Source organism: Chaetodon trifascialis, chromosome 23 (assembly GCF_039877785.1).
Source record: "Chaetodon trifascialis isolate fChaTrf1 chromosome 23, fChaTrf1.hap1, whole genome shotgun sequence".
Classification (NCBI taxonomy): Eukaryota; Metazoa; Chordata; class Actinopteri; order Chaetodontiformes; family Chaetodontidae; genus Chaetodon; species Chaetodon trifascialis.
This window is the reverse complement of record NC_092078.1, coordinates 8,427,564-8,449,382: the sequence shown is the minus strand read 5'-3', so window position 1 is coordinate 8,449,382 and position 21,819 is coordinate 8,427,564. Positions and strand designations below refer to the sequence as shown.

Genomic DNA, 21,819 nt, shown 5'->3' with positions numbered 1-21,819 from the left:
ACAAATCATGAGTCTCTGCATGAGGCTGCATTTAAAATGCGCTTTGACCTCTCATTTTGCAACTCACCCACACAAAATATGGAGAAACAGCTTCATTTTCAGAGCGCATGCACGACGATAGACTCATTTGAGTGAATACGTCTCGATTTTGAAAGCTGTCCGTCGTGTTTACCTGCGGAAAGGTCGCCATTTTGACCGACTCACCTGTCAATGGAGAGGCTAATTGGCGTACTTTTTTTTTTTTTTTAGACAAATGTGATAAATATCTTAGAATTAAAAGTGGGCTAATATAGCAAAATACATTTCGTGATGTCAAATGTTGCGTTTGAGGCTCTGAGGAAAAATGTGATCTTACAGCGACACCCAGTGGACAGAGATGATGGTTACAATATAAACAGGCTGAATGAGATCATTCACCATTGATGGCAGAGGTGGAGTAGATGACTGGTTAAAGCAGTGCTGCCAAAAGAGTATGCTAAGCTGATCTTCATAACCTCAGTACAATTCTGATTTAGGTGTACTTTACCATTTTATGCTACTTTCTGCTTCCACTCCACCTCATTTTGGAGGGATTTATCATACTTTTTACCCCAACACGGTTATTTATTTGATGAGCAGATTCAAATTATGAATGCAAATTATTATCGACATGTAAAGTAAATTTTATTTTTCATAGATTAAGGTGGCCATTAAGGTAAGATTTTGGATCCAGGACTTTCACTTGTAATTCTTCCAGGAAGTTTATTTCAGTTGATTTTACTTGGTCGGGTGATAGGCAGGCATGCTGTATCTTTTAACCTTGAAGCATTGGAGTACAGCAGTGTTTGCTTTAAATCTTATGAGGTCAACAGTGCACAGTGGTGATTGTTCTCCATGAACAGCTCAACATTTTTATCTCCATATAAACAGTATATTCCTCTCTGACTTCTTTACCCCTCTTCCTGTCCGCTGGCTGTTTTATGATTGAGTTTAAAATACTAATAATTCTTGTTGAAGTCCAGCAGACTGATGGCTCAGCTCTTGCTCACACAGAGCGCACATCAACAGTTACATAATCAAAGGTTGTGATTGCCATGCATCCACTGTCATTTTATGAGTAAGTGAAAATCACGATTTGAACATCACAAAACACACAAGACAAACTGAGAACAGAAAAAAGGCAGGGAGGACTCAACATCTTAAATATGACATACAAGTTATGTACAAACCAGCAGGATGAACTGCTTGTTAGCAGTGGGTGAGGATGTTTGATTAACCCCGCTGACTATTTTATGTAATGTAGCAGCAGGTGTGGAGCCAGTGGAGGTGTGATTTGTGTGATCGTCACACCGCTGGTGCGCCTGCGGTCACGACATCCTCACTACTCGGAGAACATTACGTAAAGTCAAGTCGTGTCGTGATTAAAGACTGAGTAATTGGACTTAAAGTCCTGTGGTGGGAAAAAGGTCAGTGGTTGTCAAACTGAGAGGCTCGCCTTTAATTAGACCAACCACACTCTCTCTGGAGGCTTCGTACAGCTTTGTTAACACATCACTCACTAAAACCTGTAAACTGACTTTCATGTGTAAAATCAGCAAAGCCCTTTAATTTTCTCCCGTGACCACTCAGGTTGATCATGTGACCTTCTGGGTGGTCCCAAACCTCAGGTTGACAGCCTCTGAGCTGAGTTAGCTGTGGCCTTCCCACTCTTTTGAAATCGTGTTTCGAGGCAGTCAAACCATAAATTATTGCCAAATGTCCCTGTAAGGAGAAATTTAAATAATACTTAATGGAAGAACTGCCAGTTTTCACCTTTTGCTCAAACTCTGTAATCATCTCCTCGTTTTTGCCCAAACTGCAAACAAAACACTTAACATCAAGTGTTTTGTTTTGTTTGCAGCCTGACATTTAGATGTTCTCTGTGTTTATTTTCCTGTGACTCAAAGTGACGGCGGTGACGCGTCGGGCTGGTCAGCAGCATCCAGGCGGCCTCATTAACATTTGAGTCACATTGTGTCATTAGCACCGCACGCAGGACTCGTGTTGAGTTCAGGACACCTGCACAGCCGGTGTGGCTAATCATGACCGACAGAAGTAAAGTCATATGTTACCATCAGTTAATGCGTTCTGCAGCTAATATTTCACATGTGAAGTTATTGCAACAGCAAACGTCAGGAGCAGTCATGTCATCACGGCTAATGATGACCTTATCCTGTCCGGTGACACCTCTCTTCACAACCTCCACCCTCTCGCCGCCATCCCTCTCCACCAATCACATCCTTTGGTTGGCTTGAGGAAGAGGAGGATTTGAAGATGAAGAGGCCTATTTATCAGCTCAGCACACCCTACGCGGACAGTGATAAGTTTCTGATTGGCTGGGGATTTGTTGTGTTTTTTGGACTTTGGCAGCACTGCACATCATCAGTGTTCAAAGAGAGTCGGGGAGTATCAGAGTTGGATTGTTGCGTCCGCTGTTTGAGGTGGAGATGCTTCACCCTGTGCAGGTGCTTCTTGGGGTTTTGCTTTCCTCTGTGCTGCTGGTGGAGGTCAGCGGCTCCCCACGCAGAGACATGCTGACAGAAACACTGAGAGCAGACCTCGCCAGCGACAAGGTGAGTGACTCATAAATCAACCAGTGCAAAGATTTAAATAGCTGAAATGAGCGACGTGGCCTTTAAGAGCTGGTTTCTTTCACGGAGAGCTACTTTAAATATGCAAATGGTGCCTGAAGTACTTTTTCAGCCTCTTTTCATTTGCTGTCATCCTTCAGGATCTGGCTCACTTGCTCTTGCTGAAGTTTGTTCCTGAGCTGATGGCTGTGAGAGAAGACGAGATGCTCCCCAGGCTGGAGGAGGAGGAGGAGGAGGTGATGCGGCGACATCTTCCCCTCTCCCAAAGAGAGCGCAAGGCAGGCTGCCGCAACTTCTTCTGGAAGACGTTCACCTCGTGCTAACACAAGACAGGAGCGTTTTTGTTCTTTATGAGGGTGGAGTAATCCATGTTTGCTCACTTTGTTGTAACTGGAAGATGCCGAATATGCTCGGCAACTGGAAACAGTGATCAGGTTGTGTGTTTTGAGGTTGGCAGGGACGTACGCGGTGTTGAAAATAAAAATTTCTGATTTAAAAGGGCATGTTTGTCAGGCGATTTTATCTTAAAGGGGCATTCCACTTAAACATTTAAACAAGACAATTAGGTCCTGATTATAAGCCTCAAATATGGGTAAAGCCCCCCCCCCATAACTCTAGATCCTACATTTCCCACAACACATTTTGTCAAGACATTTTTTTGTAAAAAGTGACAATCACACCAATGCACTTGTTGACATTTTAATAATCAATTATGTTACTACAACCTGTATTAGGAGAAACTCCACTCATGTGTTCTCATGCTCTCCCGTTTCTGTAACCAACTTCAACTGTGCTCAAACAACCTGTCCATTCGACGCAGACCCTCCTCCTCCTCCTCCTCCTCCTCCTCCTCCTCCTGCTGCAGTACCGCAGGGTTTGATCGAGAAGCTCCAATTCACAGCATTTCAAACTGAACACACAGTCAGTAACAAAGACAACGCGAAGCGATTCACGGAGTATGACACAAGAGATGGGACGGGTGCGGATTTTAGAAATGACGCATCCGAGCGTGAATGAAATGACAACCTTGATGACAGAAAGCAGATTAGTGCTGACAAAGTATGTACAACATGAGATAAATTAACAAGAGATGAACAATGCAACTCTGAACCGTTTGAGCATGATCAAGTTCTGTAACCAGAAAAAAAAAAAAAAAAAGCAGAATTCACAGACAAACCCAGTTGCAATGACATCCTTGAGGTAAGGCTTTGAAACTTCTAGCCCTTTAAGTTACACGCATACAAAAACCAGGACGGAAAAGACGAGAGAGGTTAAACACAATCATCACAAATACTGTAGCTCCAAAGTCTCAGAATGACAACTCACACAAGCGCAAAGATGAGCAAAAATCAAACCCGCTTGTGAAGAGCTGCATTACAAAATCACAATCAGCTTTTCTGGGTAACGACATATCGTGAATTCCACTTTTATTTCGTCTAGTGTTAACATTAAACATTAAAGTAAAGTCAAGTAAATCAATATAACTCCAGAATTATTTGTTTCCAACTTTCCCCAAGTGGTACAAACTCTTCACATGGGGCTCAAGCTTCACATGATGGGATGTTTCCGAGCCCCCTTTAGGGGCGAACACCCTGTTTTCCTTAGAACAGAAGAAAGCGTTTGACTTCATTGCACCATCATCTTCAATGTAACAGTCAAGTATCAACCAACACATGTTAAACAAAACAAAACAAAACAAAACAAAACAAAAACAAAGCAAGATTGTGTTTTGTAGACATTCAAAAATGTTATTCTGGATGATTTTTTTTTTTTTTTTTTTTTTTTTAAATGGCAAAAATCCTGTTACGAGCTCCAATTTTAATGAAGCGACACAATATTGTCATGTTTGAGCGTTGACGTACGAGAGATTCGTTCTAGCAAATATTGTACTAGCGTTTAATCAAAAGCTAAAGAAAGAAACATCTGGGTCGCAACGTTAACTACACATTCCTTTCGTCTACATTTCTCGTGCTATGAGGCTACTTCTCTGCAAAGATTCACTGCACTAAAGGCTACATGCTTTCCAAAACAGTTGGCAACAGTTTCATTGTCAAACCAGCCCGTTATGTACAGTCACAGTTGCTGCATTATGTGCTTTTAATATGCTTGTTTTGAGGCAGTTCTGCACCTTGATAGTTAGTGTTTTACAAATGTACAGGTCCCATTGTTCAGACGGATTTACATCTCATCCTAATTAGCATTTATGCTGCTTCTCTGCAAGAACGCCCTCATTTTCAGCTCTAAATCTATGACATCCTTCCGTACTTTCATTGTCTTTGAGAGTGATAATAATGTGCAAGCTAACAGCCGAGCAGTACCGGTGTGAATAAATGGGAAGTGGAGCCCAAACTGCCTGCAGGTCAGGCCACTGTCGAATACTGAGCTAAACATGAAAAGTGGGACAGCTGAGTACCAAAAAGGAAAGAAAATGTGGTCGGACATTTGAATGAAGGAAACAAGGGAGGTGGCTGCTCCATCAGAACTCCATCTCTAAACGGAATCAGTAACAGTAACAACAGAAAATGTTCCTCTCCAAATGAAATTGCAGCTAGATGCCAACAGAGGGAACTATAGCACAGTCAAAGTCAACTCATAGTCAGAGCAACCAAGACAACGGGAAAAAAAAGGAAAACCAGCTCACACATCTGAACAAAGCAGGGGCATCTCCTTCCTGCGCTGACGGTCCGAGGGTTCGTGAGAGTGAGAGGGCTTCAAAGGTGGCACGGTCACAGCGGGTTCGTTAGCAGTCGGTGGAGATTTTGGCTGAGAGGTCCTGGATGCGGCGAGCGCTGCAGCTCTTACACAAGATGTGGCCGTCCAGCGGGTAACAGCCTCGACCCTCCCCTTCAGAGGACAGCAGGAGCCCACATTCCTGATGGACAGACACTTCATCAGCACAGATTCACTCTCTCACATGGACTCATCCCTTAAATACATTTAAAACATTTATACTTACTTAAACAACTCTCAAATGAGAAGCTCAAAATCAACACATCCTGCTGTTTGGGGTATTTTGTGTGATATAAACCCGTCCTGTCCAGTTGCAAAACAGCTGACTCACCTCACAAACATAGCAGTTAACATGGAAGCTGCGGTCCAGAGCAACTATCCTCACTGTCTCCTCCTGGCCCAGTTCGGGCATGATGGGCTCTCCACACACTGAACAGCGAGGTGCATACTTCCTGTCGGGTGGAACAAGCAACAGAATTTACAGTTGGTGGAGACATCCGTCACACAAAATGATGCATGACTTCATCAGCGTGCCATTTGAATGTCTTCATACCGATGAAAGTCATCTATGCAGTGTATCTGAGAGGTCGCGTCCACAGTGAAGGGCACTCCGTCCAGGCAGCAGTTACAAACCACACATGTGAAACAGCGAGGGTGGTAGGCCTTCCCCATGGCCCGCAGGATGCGGTCCAGGATGGGCTTAGAGCACTTTGAACAGCGCTCTAACGTGCTCTGAAAGCAGGTGACAGAGCAGGATGAGGACAAGAGGCTGGAGAAGACCACCCTACCCACCAAACCTTCACCGCAAACATCACAAATGAGGCAGTGCTGGACCTTTGTCCTACTGACGCTCCTTTACTCACAATGTAACAGCTCTCGCAGTAACTCTTCTTGTCTAGGGCGTAGAAGGGCTGCCCCCGGAGGCGGGCGTGGCAGGTGATGCATGTGAAACACTCCACATGGAACACCTGTTCCATGGCGATACAGCCGCTGCCATCGCCGACCACGTTGTCGCCGCAGCGGGCGCAGCGACCTGAAAGAGGAAGGTGGACACCGGAAGTCAAAATATTGTATGTATGTTTTCATTGAAATGCCACGACGCAGCTTCTGCTGTGTCACAAGTCATTAACGTAATGAGTGTACCAAAATAGTCCTCTGAAGGGGGGTGGTTCATGTCATACACCAACTTCTTGGTGAGTCGCTCCAACTCCTCCTCAGGCCTGGTTATTACTGCCCCCTGCTGGAAGAAAAGAGGAGACATGAGTTTGCTCATTTTGTTACCAGTTATTTAATATTTATGATATTAGGGACTGGGTATTGAACCTTTACTTCTTTGTTTATCAGACATGATTAAATTTAATTTTTTTTCTACCTTGTTGGATTGATATGCAGGACTTTGTGCAGCCCCTGATCCGGTTTGGTTATTTTCCATCCCTCTCTTGGACAGTGGAAGCTGGTTAACTCTTCCTCCAGATCCTGAGCCGCTCCCCTTGTACCCCGCCTCAGAGTGCATCTCCTGAGCTTGATGTGGAGGGTACCAGCCCTGCGGACTTGTCTGAGTCTGGGGAGGGGGGCGTGACACGTGCTGGCGAGGAGGGGGTGGGGTGTAGGCCTGTTCAGCCTGTCTCCCCGTCTGAGAGTAGGTAACAGGCTGTGCCGTCTTGACCTGAACGCTGAACCTGGGTCCGGTGGGTGTCGAGGCAGTGGTGTAGGAGGCTGGGACGGGCTGGGGGTAGGGCTTAGGGGTGGAGGAGTAGTAGTCCTGCTGGTGGGAGGTGGAGTACTGAGGTGACTGGTGCTCGCTGGGGTAAGGGGGCGCTGGGTGGTACTGACTCTGGGGATGAGGGGGGTAACCCATGGATGGCCGACCCTGAGGAGGAGCTGCGTTCTGGTGTGCAGGCTTGTAATGATCCCCTGAGAGGTATTTGTTGTAAGGCACGTTGTCGTACAGCTGCGAGGAGTCCGAAAAATGAAAGCGAAGAGACAAATGTTTAAGGTCAACTATGCAGTATCTCAAAAATCTATCCATTTAGCTTCAATCATTTAGTTTGTCCTACTTGTGCGCTGGCGTCCTGTGGGTGGCTGTCCAGATCAGCGAGCATACTGGTGAGGGAGTCGATATCCGCATCGATTTTGGAGTGATAGCTCGCTGGCTTTTCAGGACCACGGTGCTATCGACAGAACAGCATAGGAAACGTGTGCATTTAAGATTAGAAACTGGTCCAAAAGACGTTTTTAATGATCGGCAAGAGCTGCAGAAAATGCGCTAACCATCAGCTCGTAGCTGTCCATGTGAGGGCTCCAGGTGCGGTCTTCTTTGGGACCATGGTGAGGGGAGTAATAGTGATCGCCAGATGAATGATGAATGGACCCACCTTTAGGTTCGAGAACAGATGTGAAAAAACAAACTCATCTCTGTTTTTAAGTTTGTTTCCATGAAAATAATCCCTTTATGTCTTAAAATGACTTAGATGTAACTCCACACTTTGCCTTCATAAGCTAAACATGGATCTACTATTAGGCAAACAGCTCCCTCCCTCCTTAGTTCTCCACCCACCCCTCCGCCGCTTGCCTGCAGCTCGACTATGCCTGCTCTCCAAACACACAAAGCTCTGCTTGTTTTCTGTTTTTCTTGCTACAGTATGCTACAAATTGGCAAGTGGTGATACTGGAGTAATTCAGCCATACATGTTCGAACTGGAAGCCGAGGAGAGTGAATTGCTTAAGAAAACCTTGCTGTCATTGATCCACTGCACAAAGAAATGTGTCTTTTTGTATGTTTTGGATGTTGACATGTATGTAATCTGATGTTTGAAATATCTATTTTGATATTCATCTATGATAAAGTAAATGAAGTGATGCCATTAATGTATTAATTTGGATCTGATTAGTGTAAGTTCATGTAAAGGTGCATTTTTGTTTTGCATGGCTGCCATCCCTGAATCCAGCGCATGTCTCGTGGTCGTCTTACCTGTGGGTCCAGTAGCAATGTACCTGTTGGCCATCCCTCCACCTCCTCCTCCTCCTCCTCCTCCTCCTCCTCCGTTCTGGTCATAGGGGCCATATTTTGGCCGGAAGTCGGACATCCCCTTCTTGTTGGGGGCTCGGTAGATCGCTGACCCGGCAGAGTGGGACATCTGAGGGACGGCTCGCTCTGGGCTGTCCAGAGTTCTCGGAGGAAGCCAGGTGGGACCGGACATAGCAGGCTTCTGAGATCCAAAAGAGAAAGAAAAACGTTCAGCTTTATGCTGTAATATGACCACAACTTGCCTCCTGAACACAATAATTCCTGACATCAGGTCAGCCCGTATGCACGATTATTATTATTATTCAGCTTGTAGCCATAATTTGCATGAGCACAACCATGGCTCTTGTGTGTACTTTATGTAAGAGGTAACCAATGGAAACTAAAGGATGCTTCAGACTTTTGTTTACTATGGCAACGGGGACACACAGATCGAACAATAGGCTTTTAGTTGAGAAGCAGGAAGAGAGCAGCCATTCTGAAGGGCTCGGGGATTTCCAGCAGGCTCGCACATTGCCCTGAAACGTGTGTGCAAGCGCGTGTTTGTGCACTTCGAGACAAACACTCGCGCAAAAAATCTCTCCGGCCCGCTCGCACACAAACTCGTACACAGACAGACAAACAGGTGCAAATCTGTGGCTAGCCCTCGCCTGTTATCTGCCACAATGGTTATTGTCTTTGGGTGTTTACACGCTGGTATTATTGATTTCCAAATGAAGCAGAGACAAAAACAGGGCAGGAAATGTTGTGTAATGATATGTGTACATGTGAACACCTGGCTCATAACAATATATTGCGTATCCTCTGTGGGATAAATAACAACACTGACAGCTGAGCCGACAAAGCCCTGACTCGCACCTGAAGGCCTTCATTAAGATACAGATCTTTATCACAGAAAGGGAGAAAGAGTCACAAATGACATAGGAGGGAAATAAAATCCTTACAGAAAGCAAGCAAAGCGGTTAGGGTTCACGAGTTAGCGCTGATTAGTCAATGACACAGAACGAACCAGCCTTGATAATGGATTCATCATTTCACAAACAAACATTGCTCAGCTCTCAGACTCCACGCTCAAGCATGAACGCACTGTTATAACCTTTTTGGAAAGCCCCCGTGTGCTTGACACGATGCCTAAATGGATTGCGAACACAGGGACAAGCCAAAGCAAATCACTATTGTCACAGTGGAGAAATTAGTAGCCCACTCAGACTGATTGTATGCCGGTGTTGTGGCCGTCATAAGTCCTTCTTGGTAAGAGGATTATAATGATGGGTGAGAGGATGATGTAGAAATGCACGAATACAGTGCACTGCATGTAACCTTTGTTTGTTTTTTATTTTTATTCTATTATTATTTCTATTCATGGGATTGTTATATTTGCCATGCAGCAGCCCATCAGCATGGGCTTCAGCTGACATTACACAGCGGCCACGTGGAGGAAAGTGTGACAACCGCCTCCACAATCGACCTGATTTAAGCCCCTGTCTGAATCCGGATGAGCACACACTCAAATCCGCGGATGGCTGGGCCAGGAAATTAATCCCAACGTTTAAATCACTCTGTGTTTAAAAGCCAGTTGTTTTATTTTCATGCGATTTAAAACACGCAGCTCGTCCATTTGTCCATCAATTAGTTCGGCTGGACCCGTCGTTGGATGCATGGAGGCGTAGCAGCTCGTGAAATGTCAAAGTTGGTGACAGTCACAAGAGTAAAGCAAGGGGGAGCGAACACAGACGACATCCGGCGTTTTTAAAATTCAGAATAAAATGTCTCTACTTTGAGCATTTCAGCCACACAGAAAACTGACTCCATATGAAGACAGTAAGCTATAATAACTGGCAGCAAATGCAAACTTAATCTTGTCGGATTTATAACTGTTTTTCCTTCTGTGACAGTAAGTGCATTTTCACGCTTTTATTTTGAAGGCAAGAGACTGGTTAGCGTAAGACGTTTGACACAATGTAGCTCAATATAGCGAGATGTCCTCGTTAAATTGAGCAAAATAACAGAAAGACAACGTGACTTCAGACAATACGAGTCATGAAAAGGATAAAAACTAAATCCGCAAACAGCATCTCCAAGCAAAATTAGCAACCTATTAGCATTTCCTACCTTTTACAGTACCTTTACAGTGACTCTCCTCTTCCCGTCAGTCTCATCTAAAAATCAAGAACAATATAAAACTGGTGAATCAAAACAAGAGCCGACATATTAAAGACACATTAAGGATATTTTCTTGTTTTTAATGTTAACGTTGGCTCCGCGCAGCGACATTAACGTCTGTTCCCGATGAATAGAGACACTAACTGCACAGTTGTTCGTCCAAATATGTCCGTTGTACGTCACATATGTGTTAAACATACCACTTAAGTAATATAAGAACCCATAATGAAGGATAATTAGCAATACTTAACTTTAATAACAGGCTTGTTTACTTGTTTGCTGGCCTGTTTTGAACTCGAGCAAAGCTCGTGCCTTACCTCCAGGCTAACTTCAGCACAACCGAAGAGGAAACAATGAAATAGCCGACACCTACCGCCCGAAACGAGCCGCACAAACACAATCTACGCCCCCGCTGAAACGATCAAAGGTCAGTGAAAGTTACCCCTAAATAACTTTCTTTTAGCTTCGGCGTCGTTAACCTACTTTGTGACGGATCCTGAGGCCTTTAGCAGCAGCAGCAGCAGCAGCTCCTCTCTGCATTCCCGATGTGTGACGTAGCTGTGGCTGCTGCGCGCGCGCGCGCGTGTGTGCACGTGCGTGTGCATGTGTGTGTATGTGGAGAGATGTGGGGGGTCTGCCACATACATTTTTGAAAATACAAAAACTATTATTTACATTATATTAAAGATACTAGTCTATTAAGCTTTTCCAGGAAAATCCATTCACTACTCATCATGAGCAATAAATGAAAAGCACATTTCTGAACAAGAAACCCGGGCAGCGATAACGTCTGAGCTTATTTTATTTTGGGTTTTGATGGTAAATGTAATACAGAGCGCACAGACTTTGGTCTGAACTGACATGTTTTCTCAATATTGTACCCAGTTGTTTACCACCCTGAAGCAGCATTGAACATGAAGGTCATGGGCTTAATCTATTATTTTGTGGTTCAGAAGATTTGGGTCAACTGTCTGTCTCCCCGTTACCCCCCACCCTCTTTCTTCTTCCCCCTCCCTCTCCATGTTGGAGGCCCACTCCTTCAAAGAAGGGGTTTCATAACTTTCTGATTTATTTTTGATTTCCCAGTCTGCCTCTGCCAATAAGCGGACAAACAACCCGGGCTGCTCCCTGGGATATCCCCGCTTCCTCCTCCTGCTCCTCCTTCCAGCAGATCCGTGCCGTTTGCCCTTATATGTCCAGGCTGTTCTGCAGCCACAGGAAGAGGCAGTTCAAGCAGATCTGTTATTGTTGCAAGAGCGATCAAAACCTTTGGCACCAACCGGGGATTTGAAGTCAAAGTATGGCATCAGCTCATACATTAAACAAATGTAGTTCTGTCCAGGCAACCAGGAAGCCGCAAAGCGAGGGGAATCCCTGCTTTTTGTTCTGGTCGAGGACTGACAGGTAAACACAAGCTGAAAATGTTATTGGCTCATGAAAATTCACAAAACTGTGTTTGTTCCTTGTTTGAGAAAAGCAGAAAGTTCACGAGTCATCAGTTTGATGCTCAATAGTAGCAGTTGTGCATTTTGTCAAGAACTGAAGGGTCACTGGGTCGGTGATGGGCACTGACAGAAGCAGGAAGTCACTGTGAGCGTTGCCAAGCCTTGCCAACGGGATGGACTCAATGGCTTCCGCCCATTGGTGAACCTGTTTAGTAATGTTCTCACTTTTCCTCAACCGCCCCCCTCATCCGTTCCTCTCACAATGCCTGGAAGTAGCCGAGACCTACATCTCCCTCTCTGTTTTCTTAATCGTTGTTTTCCTTTATGTTTTTTTTTTCCTCTTACAAAGCGCACAATTGATCCGACCTCCATCCAAACAAATAAAAGCACAAGGACACGCACACGAGCTCTACACCCCGTGCAAACACTTTGCTTCCGATTCACATTTTCATAGGATTTATATCCAAATGTGGTCATGTTGTCTGATTTTATTTAGTGCTTGACACATTTGATTTATGGAAGACATATCTATGAAAGATATTTTGCTATTTTACAAGTTGCAGCTCAAAATTGTTTTAGACCTGCATGAAGGTAAACTGGGTCCAAGCACCCAATGCCAAACATCTCCTGGTTTACTACTGTAACACCTAAAAGGCAAAAATACAAATTAATGCAGTTGGCTTTTGCAAAGAAACATCTGAGCTGCAGCTCAAAATTCAATAAAGAATTCAGTGTTTCTTCAGCTGAATTGGGTGCAGTAATCCTGTCAGTGGAAACAAAAATAATCTTCTCTTTATTAATCAAGTGACCACTTGCGTCATCCTGCAATCGCTTTTTGTGCAAGGCGGGTTTATCTACCCGAAGCCAACCTTGAGGATTTCTCTTCTATGTCTCCTTCTGAAAAATACTTTGATGTGAAGGAAATACAGTTCATAGTTCACTCTTGTGGTGCCTCAATTAACTGTCCTGTGGTCGGTTTTCTGTGAACCCAAGGCTACCCTGAGGGTGAGGTAACTTTCCGCTTGTTTTTTAGTTATTCGCGACCTCTGAGGCCCTGTCCTCCTCGCTCCATCACCCCCCCCCATCTCCATTTCTCCTCCCTTGTCTCCTGCTCACTTTATTATTGACGGATGTCCTGCGCAGGCGTTTTCATCCATGCTCTGAGCAGCTTTGCAGGATGCACTCAGAAGTTTGTGTGTGTGTGTGTGTGTGTGTGTGTGTGTGTGTGTGTGTGTGTGTGTGTGTGTATGTGTGTGTGGGTGGGTGGGTGTGTAGGGCAGTTCCTGCACATCTGTCGGGTGCATTTCTCTCAGGCAGGGCGGAGTAAAGGTTGTTTTTCACCACCAGGAGAAGGTGTCTCCCATCTAGAGCGATGGATTTGGTCTTGCTTCCTTCCTTTTGGTCCTCATAACATAACGCCTCTGCTCTCAGGCATCAGGCCAGAGGCTTCCGGACGCTGTGGAGCACTCACCAATGCCCATTCAGCCAAACCGGTCAACTCAGCAATGACACAGTTTCCCTTTGAGTGCCACTGGTTCTTACGTTTGAGTAGCATCCTGAGACCTCAGGAAGAAATAACGTACAACTCCGAAAGGCTCAGTCGTTCACAAGCAAGGATGGAGCGAGTTTCACCACTTTGTGAACACATGATTGTATAAGTATATCATTACTACATGGGCTGTTTTTGCAAACACAGATGTTTTCAGATGATCACGCTCATGTTTTACACAGCGTCCCAACTTTTTCAGAGCAAAATATGAGTGAAACTTGACCAACAAAAAAAAATCTTCCCTTGATAAGATCTCGATAATGAGGGCACAGCTTGTTTACCTAACAATAAGTTGGTCTTCCAGCTTCCTGTCAGATAGTTTCCTCTGTCCTGGAGAGGGGTGCAGGGTAGGAAAGCGTTGGTGGGGGGAAGGCCGATGCTCTCTGGCTTACCCCTGGACAGCACACGCACGTACCGCATCTCCCCGAGGGTCCTCATATATATTTTTTCAAAGTGGCACAAAAACACACTATGCTTTCCTGCCATTACTTCGCTCAGAGCTATGGGGGTTTAGAAAAACTAATAGGCCACTAAAAATACTCAGAGCCCAGGGTCTAGGCCACGCAGGGCTCTTCCTGCGTTGCTTCCAGTGTACGCGTGGGCCATTGAGGAAAGAGGAAACGAGCAGGCTCTGGTTGTATGGGGGCTTCCTGCACGACATTATAAAGAGCTCCCTCCCTCCGCCTCCCCTCGCAGTGCTGATCAGAGCCAGCGGAGGCTGCAGACTCAACACTGAGCCGAAGGGTTTGACGTCAGTGCGGGACACCTCAGTTCTCGTCCCTGCTGGTCGGGGTGAGTTGGAAATTGATTTTCTCAGCATATTCACATGTTTACTGAGCTGTGTGATAACTGCTTGCTTGGATTGATTATTAGCTGTTAATGGCTGTTAATTATTTTGCCTTTTCTTGATTAATTCTTAAGAGTTTACAGTTAAATGTAGATCTTTTTGATTTAAATTGTGTTTAGGTAACTGAAAAGTCAATTTAGGACTTAAAAACAGTCGAATTTTAGATTTTTCACAACATTAAATCTCTTGATGAGCTCTTGGCGATTACAACTTTGCTGCCTTTTGCAACTTCCTTGATATCTACAATAAGTATTCATGATAAAGATCAAATGGATCAAGTAGATGTTTCGTCTTTTTTTCCTCATGCAGGTACGAGTAGGGAGCTGGTCTCACCTAACAGATGTGTCTGGGACACTCCAGTCTATTTATTCTATCAGCGACACATAGGTGGGTCATTATTGTGCATAATCATTTGAGAAAAAAAAACCTCACACATGTTCACTGTAAATGTTGTGCTTTGCTTGCTTGCTTGCTTCATTGCTAATGCCTTCTCTTCAGATCCAGATGAACACGATGGACGTGCCGGAGGGACGCAGGGTCGACAGGGTGCAGGAGGTGAGGGCTGCTGCCCCGGCTGAAGGGTACGTGAAGGAGTTCACCCGCCACTGCAACGACGTGCTGCTGAACCTGAACGAACTGCGGCACCGCAGCATCCTGACTGACACCACCCTGGTTGTTGGCAACATACACCTGCGGGCGCACTGTGCTGTGCTCGTGGCCTGCAGGTTGGTGCAAAGGCCAATGCATCCGTATAAAATAGCCCCCCTGCAGTCTTATACTACGCCATTTTCTCTGGTTGGTGTAGTTTTCAATCGAGTTTGGGTGAAACAAACAATAATTTCTTCCTTTTGTTTTCATTTTGAAACACAATCCATTGAATGTTAAGTCTTTCCTCTTGACTCATGCTTGTTTTTTGCTCTCACTTTGTGTTTTCTCCTCACTTCTTCCTGCCTTTCACACATGACACATCTATTGTCCTCTTCTTCCCATCTCTCCTCAACCGTTTCTACCTCATGCCCCCTTATTTAAAACACTGCAACTGAGCCAAATTCCGATCCCGCATTAAGTATTTCTGTCTTTCCCCGTCTCCTCACAGTGGGTTCTTTTACTCGCTGTACTCCCACCGTGTGCTGCTTCAGGGGCGCGGTGGCAGCGGGGAGCAGCTCATGACCGTATCTCTCCCCGACACCTTGGACCCATCCAGCATCTCCCTGCTGCTCGACTTCATGTACACCTCCCGCCTCCCCCTGACACCAAGCATCGTCCCCGGGGTGCTCGCTGCTGCAACCTACCTGCAGATGGACCATGTGGCCGATACCTGCAGGGATTTCATGCAGCTGCACTGGTGAGGGCCTGGAGAGAACATCTGTTAGGACAGGACAGAGTGTGTGGATGAAAAGATACTTGAGATTAAAATTGGATTGAGTTTATTGTGCGATCTTGCACATTTTTTACTTTGTAGGTTGACAGATTCTTTGTTTTTCAGCAGGGAGAATAGGAGTGCAAGACTCCCACAACTGGAGCTGGACTCCAGGGTGTCTGTAGCCTCTGTAGTCCCCAAAGGAGGGGACCTGCCCACGCCAGGACCCCAGAGAATCCTCCCAACAGCAGTTGCAACGAGGTAGGACAATTAAATGTGTAAACTATAAGCAGAGATTGGCAGAAATTGCTCTGTGGGTGTGACTCTGACATTTCCTTCTTGCTTATCACTTTGGGTTTGTGTTTACAGATTGACACAAGCGCCGCTCTGCTGTCAGTGTTTAGCTCATTGCAGCACTTCCTCTGTTTCTCCTGCAGGGTCCCTGCGGAGGTCAGGGGCTCTCTCAAGCCAGGGGCTTTCCCGATCTGCCAGCCCGGTTCAAAGGCAATGAAAGAAGAGCCTGAGTCGCCCCTCATGGGCACCCCGACTCCATCTCCAGACAGCCCCGCCCGCTCCAGCTGCCAACCGAACTCTCCAGCAGAATCCAACACCTGCATCAAAAACCTTGTGGTGAGATTAAAGAAGCTTAAGCAGATTAAAAATGTAAAAGCTGTTCATCTTGGTAATGAAAACCAACAGCATTTGCCAACCCAAGGAGACCTAACAGGAAAAATTCTCACTAAGTGGTGCTAAAGATTCTCTATATCACCACTGGGATGTTTTATTTTACATTGAAATTGAAGTAATTAAACCAGTTTTTGTTTAATTCTCCAGAGTGATGTCAAAGCTTCACCAGATCCTAAGGCTTGCAATTGGAAAAAATACAAGTACATCGTCCTCAACCCTCTCTGCTCAGCCACCACGGTGAAGGAAGAAGAACTGGAGGAACCGCAAAGTCACACATCACCCATGGCCGACAGGATGGGCTCGACACCAACAGAGGCGTGGTCTGGAGAAGTGCCTGGTCAGATTGATAGGTAAGCTGGAAATATGAGAAATGTGAGATGAGAGAGGAAAAAATAGGACTTTTTTGAGTTTTTGCAATTATGTAATCATGGACCTCTCTTCCTCAGACAGGGGCAGGCCTCCTGCTACGAGGGTTCTGGCCGAGCCCCTCCCCTGGGGCCACCCCCCTCTGTGGACCACCCAACAGTGCCTCCCACTCACAAGGAGGGAACAGGTAACAAAAAACCTCCTTCATAACGCAGAAAGTTGAAAAGTTTAAACACATTATTACATTGTATTTTGTCTGCTTCCTCAGTCTCACCCAGCAACATTTTCCCAAACCTGCACCCCACTCATCCAGAAGCTGCCCACCACAACCAACACGCAATCAAGCGGGAGAACTACTTTGCGCCCTACTGCTACTCTGGCAACCTTCAAGGAACCAAGACTGTCTGCTCAGGTGAGGCTAAGGAAAACCTCTTTCCCATTCATTGTCTGTATTTAAAGCCAACACCTGACGCTGACCTTCGTCTCCGGCAGGCGACAAGCCGTATCGCTGTAATGTGTGCGGCGCCCAGTTCAACCGACCGGCCAACCTGAAGACTCACTCCCGCATTCACTCAGGAGAGAAGCCTTACCGCTGTGACACCTGCGGCGCTCGATTTGTTCAGGTGAGGGTCAACTGTCTGTATGTGTGTGTGTGTGAACGCTTTAGGGGAAAGTGCACTACTTCATAAATCATGCGTCAGTCACGCAAACACATATTAGAACTTCCTCTCAGAGACCATTTCCTCTTTTTCTCATGAAAACTTTTCTCATAAAAAGTTAGCCGTGCAAGATTTCATTCAAAAGAGCCAAATAACAATAGCTCTTTCCAAAAAAAAGAAGAGCAGGCCGATAACCTTTTGCATTTAAACTCCAAGATCATGATGTAGTTGGAAATCAGGTGACTCTTGAAGGCTTCAATCCAGCTGCACAGAGGAAAAAACTAATATTAGAGAGTGCATTATGAAAGAGACAGCTTCTTGTGGTCTGGACACGTGTCTTCCATTTAAATCTTGTCACACTTCTCACTTCTGTTTGTGTGGTTTGTCCTTGTGTCAGGTCGCCCATCTGAGGGCCCACGTTCTGATCCACACGGGGGAGAAGCCGTACCCCTGCCACACCTGTGGCACCCGCTTCCGCCACCTGCAGACCCTGAAGAGCCATCTGCGCATCCACACCGGAGAGAAGCCGTACACTGTGAGTCAGAAACACGCAGCCCGTTTGACCGATGAAACGCAGCGTGCAGCAGTCAGAAATCACAGGATATCTGTGCTGCTTCCCAAGCGTATCTCCACTTGTTTAATCTGTTCACGCCTCGTTTCGCAGTGTGAGAAGTGTGACCTTCACTTCCGCCACAAGAGTCAGCTGCGTCTCCACCTGCGCCAGAAGCACGGGGCCGTCACCAACACCAAGATCCGCTACAAGGTGCTGACCGAGCCCTACCAGCCTATTCTGCAGGCCTGCTGAGGAGGTCTGACCTTCGACCCAGCGATGACAACCAGCACGTTGGCCAGAACAATAGCTGAATATCTAAATCTGTCAGGAAATGTGAAATTAGGTGAAAGGTTTTTTTCTTTAAATTATGAGCACCTGGTTTTTAATATGAGGCGGTAATTTATAACAGATTGGTTGGAGATGGAGAGACATTTCCGAGTAACTTTTAGCATTAGCAGGTTGTTGGGTGAGTTCAGAGCTGATATAAAACACTAAAGATTTATTAGTGTGACTCTGTAAGGTTCACTGGACGTCCTGGGTAGCTTTTGTGAGATGAGACGATGTTAAGAAAAGTGTTTTTGAAGGTCTGTGAAGGGATAGGAAGAAGGCAAGAGGACTTTTGGGATGTGAAGAAGCATGAGCATGTGAATGATTTGAAGGAAAGATAAAGCAAGTTTTTGGAAGGAGATGTTTTGGAGTACGTGAATTAAATTCTAATATTCATTGAGAAGCACTTAATCAGTGTTGTTACTGAAATTTTCTTCTAAATGTGTATTTAACTCAGATTTATCTTAATCTTGAGGCCTGGGGCCTATTTGCTCTTTAAGAAAAAGCAAAACTATGCAGAGAGATCTGCTTTTATAGTCCAAGCAGGCAAAGGACTCAGTTGTCTTGTAGTGAGCATAAAATGAAATGATAGATTGTTTTCTGACGTGAACGATTAAATAAGACAACTGCTAACAACTGGATGATTGATAATATTACATTTGTATGTGTATGAGTTCATTTGCTGGACAAAGATAGTTTTGTACAATTTAAATTAAATAATTTTCTATCGATTGGAGCTCTGGTGCTCAGCGTCTCTTTTAATATCATAATGTCACATATGTAACGTCGTGTATGATGTGCAACCAAAAGGTGAACGTGTAAAATCTGAAACATCTCTGGAATTAAAGATAATTCACATGAATTCACAAGCTGACCGGACCAGATATTTTCGAGCTCTTTTCAAGCTGTAAACCCTGCTCTCTCGGCCACCTCCCTGGACTTCCTTCCTCTCATTAACACACTTTTTCTACCCATGAATCATGTCTTCTGTTAACTCAAATCTGTCCCGCCATTTTCCAGATTTTGTTTTGTTTATTTCTTGGCGCTTTTGTGGAAACAATGAAGCCGAGGGCACCTGTTTCCTCCAGGTTCCCGACGCCGGGTACTCACACTACCAGCCGACAACACGTGTGTGAGCCCAACGGTGCTTCCCGACGGCGAGGGGGTCCACTGTGGAGGGTCTGCAGACTCCTGCTGAACTCTCCCACCCTCTGTCATCCCCCGCTTCCTGCTCGCAGATGAGTTGTGGCTAGCCGGGCTCATTGTCCATGTTCAGCAGACAAATGTTGGAAGTTTGACGGGACTTTCCAACCTCCATCCCCCCCCCTCAAATGAAAAAATTAAACCTATGACATGCAGCTTTCCCCCCTTCATCAATTCATGACCAGCAGTGCCCTGTCAGGAGTCTGCCCATGAATCAGTTCACAGAAGTCACGAAGAGTTTGTCAGAAAAGAGTACTCGCTGCATGTGAGGAACACTTTACAGGAAGTGGGAAATGTGTATAACTTATTTCAGGAAGTGAGTATTACTGGAAATCTTTTGGTGAGTTCATTGAAACTGCACAAAATCCAGGAGTGATTCTTTCAGTGGAATTTGTTGTGCTGATGCGATTTGAAGAAGTGTTTTCTTCCTCAGGGAACATCCAACAAAAAGGAACCAAACTCACAACCCTCATGGCGAGGCCATGCAAACAGGCAGCTTAACCTGTGTGTGTCTGCGTGTGTTACGTTGTAGGGCCGTAAATCTGCTTACACAGTCACGCTGTGGGGACTCACCTTCCTTATAGGGACAAGTCCCCGTTATAGACACAGATATACTGCTGTATAAGCATCTGCTCCTCCACGCTTTAGACATCTTTTCTCGGGATGTGAAAGAGAAACCTCTATCAGCACTTCTGCAGGTTCTCATAACCAGCTCGTGCTGCTAATGTGGAATAATATTCTGCCACAGTGTTCGCTGTGTGTCTGCAGCTTGTGTCTATTTGATCAAATTGATTAATATGCACCACGTATCAACTGTAATAATAAAGGAATTATAACTAGATTGCGACACAGAGCTTCTCCCTCGAGATGAAGTAAAAGTACAAGCAGTCCCCTATCATTTGATTTTATATTATGCTCCAGTGGCACATAAATACAAAGTAACTGTCACACTGTGAACGTTTGCCTTGATATGGAAACAGAAGCTCAGTTTGTGCTCATTCACAGTATATGTTTAGTACTTACGATAATTAAAGGTGCTGTTGTCCTGGAATACACATTATAGTGAGAGGCGCTTCTGATTTTTTGTCCTCATGATCGATTTAATGCAGTCCAGTAAGAGCATCACTAACTATGACCTCAGTAATGAAACATACGATTTGATTAACTCCTTCATGACAGCGTCAACAGCAGCAGAACTTTATTATCATCATAAAAGTGAACATGGCACAGCAGTTGTATTTGACTGAAGCAAACAACACCATATAAAAAGATAGATTTTGCAAAGATAAACATGTCAACCACACTCTGTGTAAGCAAAGAGCTGTGAGCTGTCATTTGGGCCAATATTGAGTTATTATGATGAATTTTTACTTAAGCAAAGGTTCTGAAGTACTGTCAGCTAAATGTACTGAAGCAATATGAGTAAAAGTACTTATTATGCAGAGATTAAACTACTGTATTTAGTGATGGGTTGTTGAATCTATAAGAAGCTGAAAGATAAATACACTGGAGTTCAAAAAATGCAGTATTTTCCTCCCTGCACAATCAGAAGAGTCATGATCTAAAAGGAATCTCCACGCCAATGACATTTTTAGACCATATAGCTCCCTCTGGTGTTCAACATGTGGAAAACCATGTGGCTGCTGTAAGAAGGCAAGTGAGGGACATACTTAAAAATATATCTCATTTACTCCCACAACTGATGACTTCCTGGTTGCCAACTGGGGTTCCTCCCTCTTACTGGTTTTATTTGTATAGCCCAAGATCATCAACAATTTGCCTCAAGGGGCTTCATAATCTGCCCAGCATACAACATCCTATATCCTTAAACTGGGATTTGGATCAAGGGAAACTCTCCCAAAACCCCTGCAGGGGAAGAACAGGAAGAAGCAGGTTTGGCTCTAATTAACATCCAGTTGATTACTGATCCTGATCCGACTTGTACTGTAGCATTCAAGCTATTCATCAACGTCAATAACAAAATGAATATTTTACAGTACATGTAATTTCTAAAACCAGATTTTATTTAAGTATGTATTAGAAAAACTACAGCAAGTGTTGATTTTTCATCTCCCACTGCGTTATGTGATTTAGGCCTAATTTATTTCCATTCATAAAAAGGTCTTGCTGTTCCTGCTATTTTATCTGCCTTGTTTTATAGAACAACTAACTACCAATTCCTCCAATTAATCATCAACTTCATAGCTGTAAAGAACAACAGCTGTTTACCTAAAACATTCCTCGGGGTGTAAAAGGGGAAAGAGAAAGGAAACTGTCATGAAACTATGAAACAAAA

At 44.8% G+C, this 21,819-nt stretch overlaps 3 protein-coding genes across 7 annotated transcripts; 2 read left to right on the top strand and 1 right to left on the bottom strand.

The window, feature by feature from the left end:
• Nucleotides 1-2,374: 2,374 nt before the first annotated feature.
• Nucleotides 2,375-3,182, top strand: sst5 (somatostatin 5). The gene is made up of 2 exons (XM_070993492.1): nt 2,375-2,591; nt 2,750-3,182. Exons 1-2 carry the CDS (start codon nt 2,466-2,468, stop codon nt 2,930-2,932), a joined length of 309 nt encoding a protein of 102 aa, XP_070849593.1. The 5' UTR covers nt 2,375-2,465; the 3' UTR covers nt 2,933-3,182.
• A 1,212-nt stretch (nt 3,183-4,394) lies between these two features.
• On the bottom strand, nt 4,395-11,087 carry trip6 (thyroid hormone receptor interactor 6). 4 transcript variants are annotated; one of them, XM_070993540.1, is made up of 11 exons: nt 10,845-10,891; nt 10,477-10,523; nt 8,311-8,548; nt 7,611-7,714; nt 7,397-7,510; nt 6,712-7,290; nt 6,483-6,579; nt 6,203-6,372; nt 5,893-6,071; nt 5,671-5,791; nt 4,395-5,481 (listed from the first exon to the last, which is right to left on the bottom strand). In XM_070993540.1, the coding sequence occupies exons 3-11, from the start codon at nt 8,537-8,539 to the stop codon at nt 5,350-5,352; spliced, it is 1,725 nt and encodes a 574-aa protein (XP_070849641.1). In that variant the 5' UTR covers nt 8,540-8,548; nt 10,477-10,523; nt 10,845-10,891; the 3' UTR covers nt 4,395-5,349. The 4 variants fall into 4 exon arrangements, with proteins under 4 accessions (XP_070849641.1, XP_070849640.1, XP_070849643.1 ...); XM_070993539.1 differs by lacking the exon at nt 10,845-10,891 and adding an exon at nt 11,011-11,087 and having other exon boundaries at nt 4,401-5,481; XM_070993542.1 differs by lacking the exon at nt 10,845-10,891 and adding an exon at nt 11,011-11,087 and having other exon boundaries at nt 4,401-5,481; nt 6,483-6,576.
• Nucleotides 11,088-14,213: 3,126 nt separating this feature from the next.
• Nucleotides 14,214-19,187, top strand: bcl6b (BCL6B transcription repressor). 2 transcript variants are annotated; one of them, XM_070992850.1, is made up of 12 exons: nt 14,214-14,313; nt 14,678-14,755; nt 14,867-15,093; nt 15,465-15,713; nt 15,855-15,989; nt 16,166-16,358; nt 16,563-16,765; nt 16,862-16,968; nt 17,050-17,193; nt 17,274-17,404; nt 17,838-17,975; nt 18,105-19,187. In XM_070992850.1, the coding sequence occupies exons 3-12, from the start codon at nt 14,873-14,875 to the stop codon at nt 18,243-18,245; spliced, it is 1,662 nt and encodes a 553-aa protein (XP_070848951.1). In that variant the 5' UTR covers nt 14,214-14,313; nt 14,678-14,755; nt 14,867-14,872; the 3' UTR covers nt 18,246-19,187. The 2 variants fall into 2 exon arrangements, with proteins under 2 accessions (XP_070848951.1, XP_070848952.1); XM_070992851.1 differs by having other exon boundaries at nt 14,238-14,313; nt 17,095-17,193; nt 18,105-18,379.
• The last annotated feature ends 2,632 nt before the right edge of the window (nt 19,188-21,819 follow it).

Bases quoted from the DNA above. Each gene is read 5' to 3' on its own strand.
- bcl6b (XM_070992850.1), top strand. From the start codon at position 14,873: ATGAACACGATGGACGTGCCGGAGGGACGCAGGGTCGACAGGGTGCAG. The intron at 15,714-15,854 runs GTGAGGGCCTGG...TTTGTTTTTCAG, and splicing joins GATTTCATGCAGCTGCACTG to CAGGGAGAATAGGAGTGCAA. The intron at 16,766-16,861 runs GTAAGCTGGAAA...TCTCTTCCTCAG, and splicing joins GTGCCTGGTCAGATTGATAG to ACAGGGGCAGGCCTCCTGCT.
- trip6 (XM_070993539.1), bottom strand. From the start codon at position 8,539: ATGTCCGGTCCCACCTGGCTTCCTCCGAGAACTCTGGACAGCCCAGAG. The intron at 7,715-8,310 runs GTAAGACGACCA...TCGAACCTAAAG, and splicing joins CATTGCTACTGGACCCACAG to GTGGGTCCATTCATCATTCA. The intron at 7,291-7,396 runs GTAGGACAAACT...GACTCCTCGCAG, and splicing joins CACAGGACGCCAGCGCACAA to CTGTACGACAACGTGCCTTA.
- sst5 (XM_070993492.1), top strand. From the start codon at position 2,466: ATGCTTCACCCTGTGCAGGTGCTTCTTGGGGTTTTGCTTTCCTCTGTG. The intron at 2,592-2,749 runs GTGAGTGACTCA...GTCATCCTTCAG, and splicing joins CAGACCTCGCCAGCGACAAG to GATCTGGCTCACTTGCTCTT.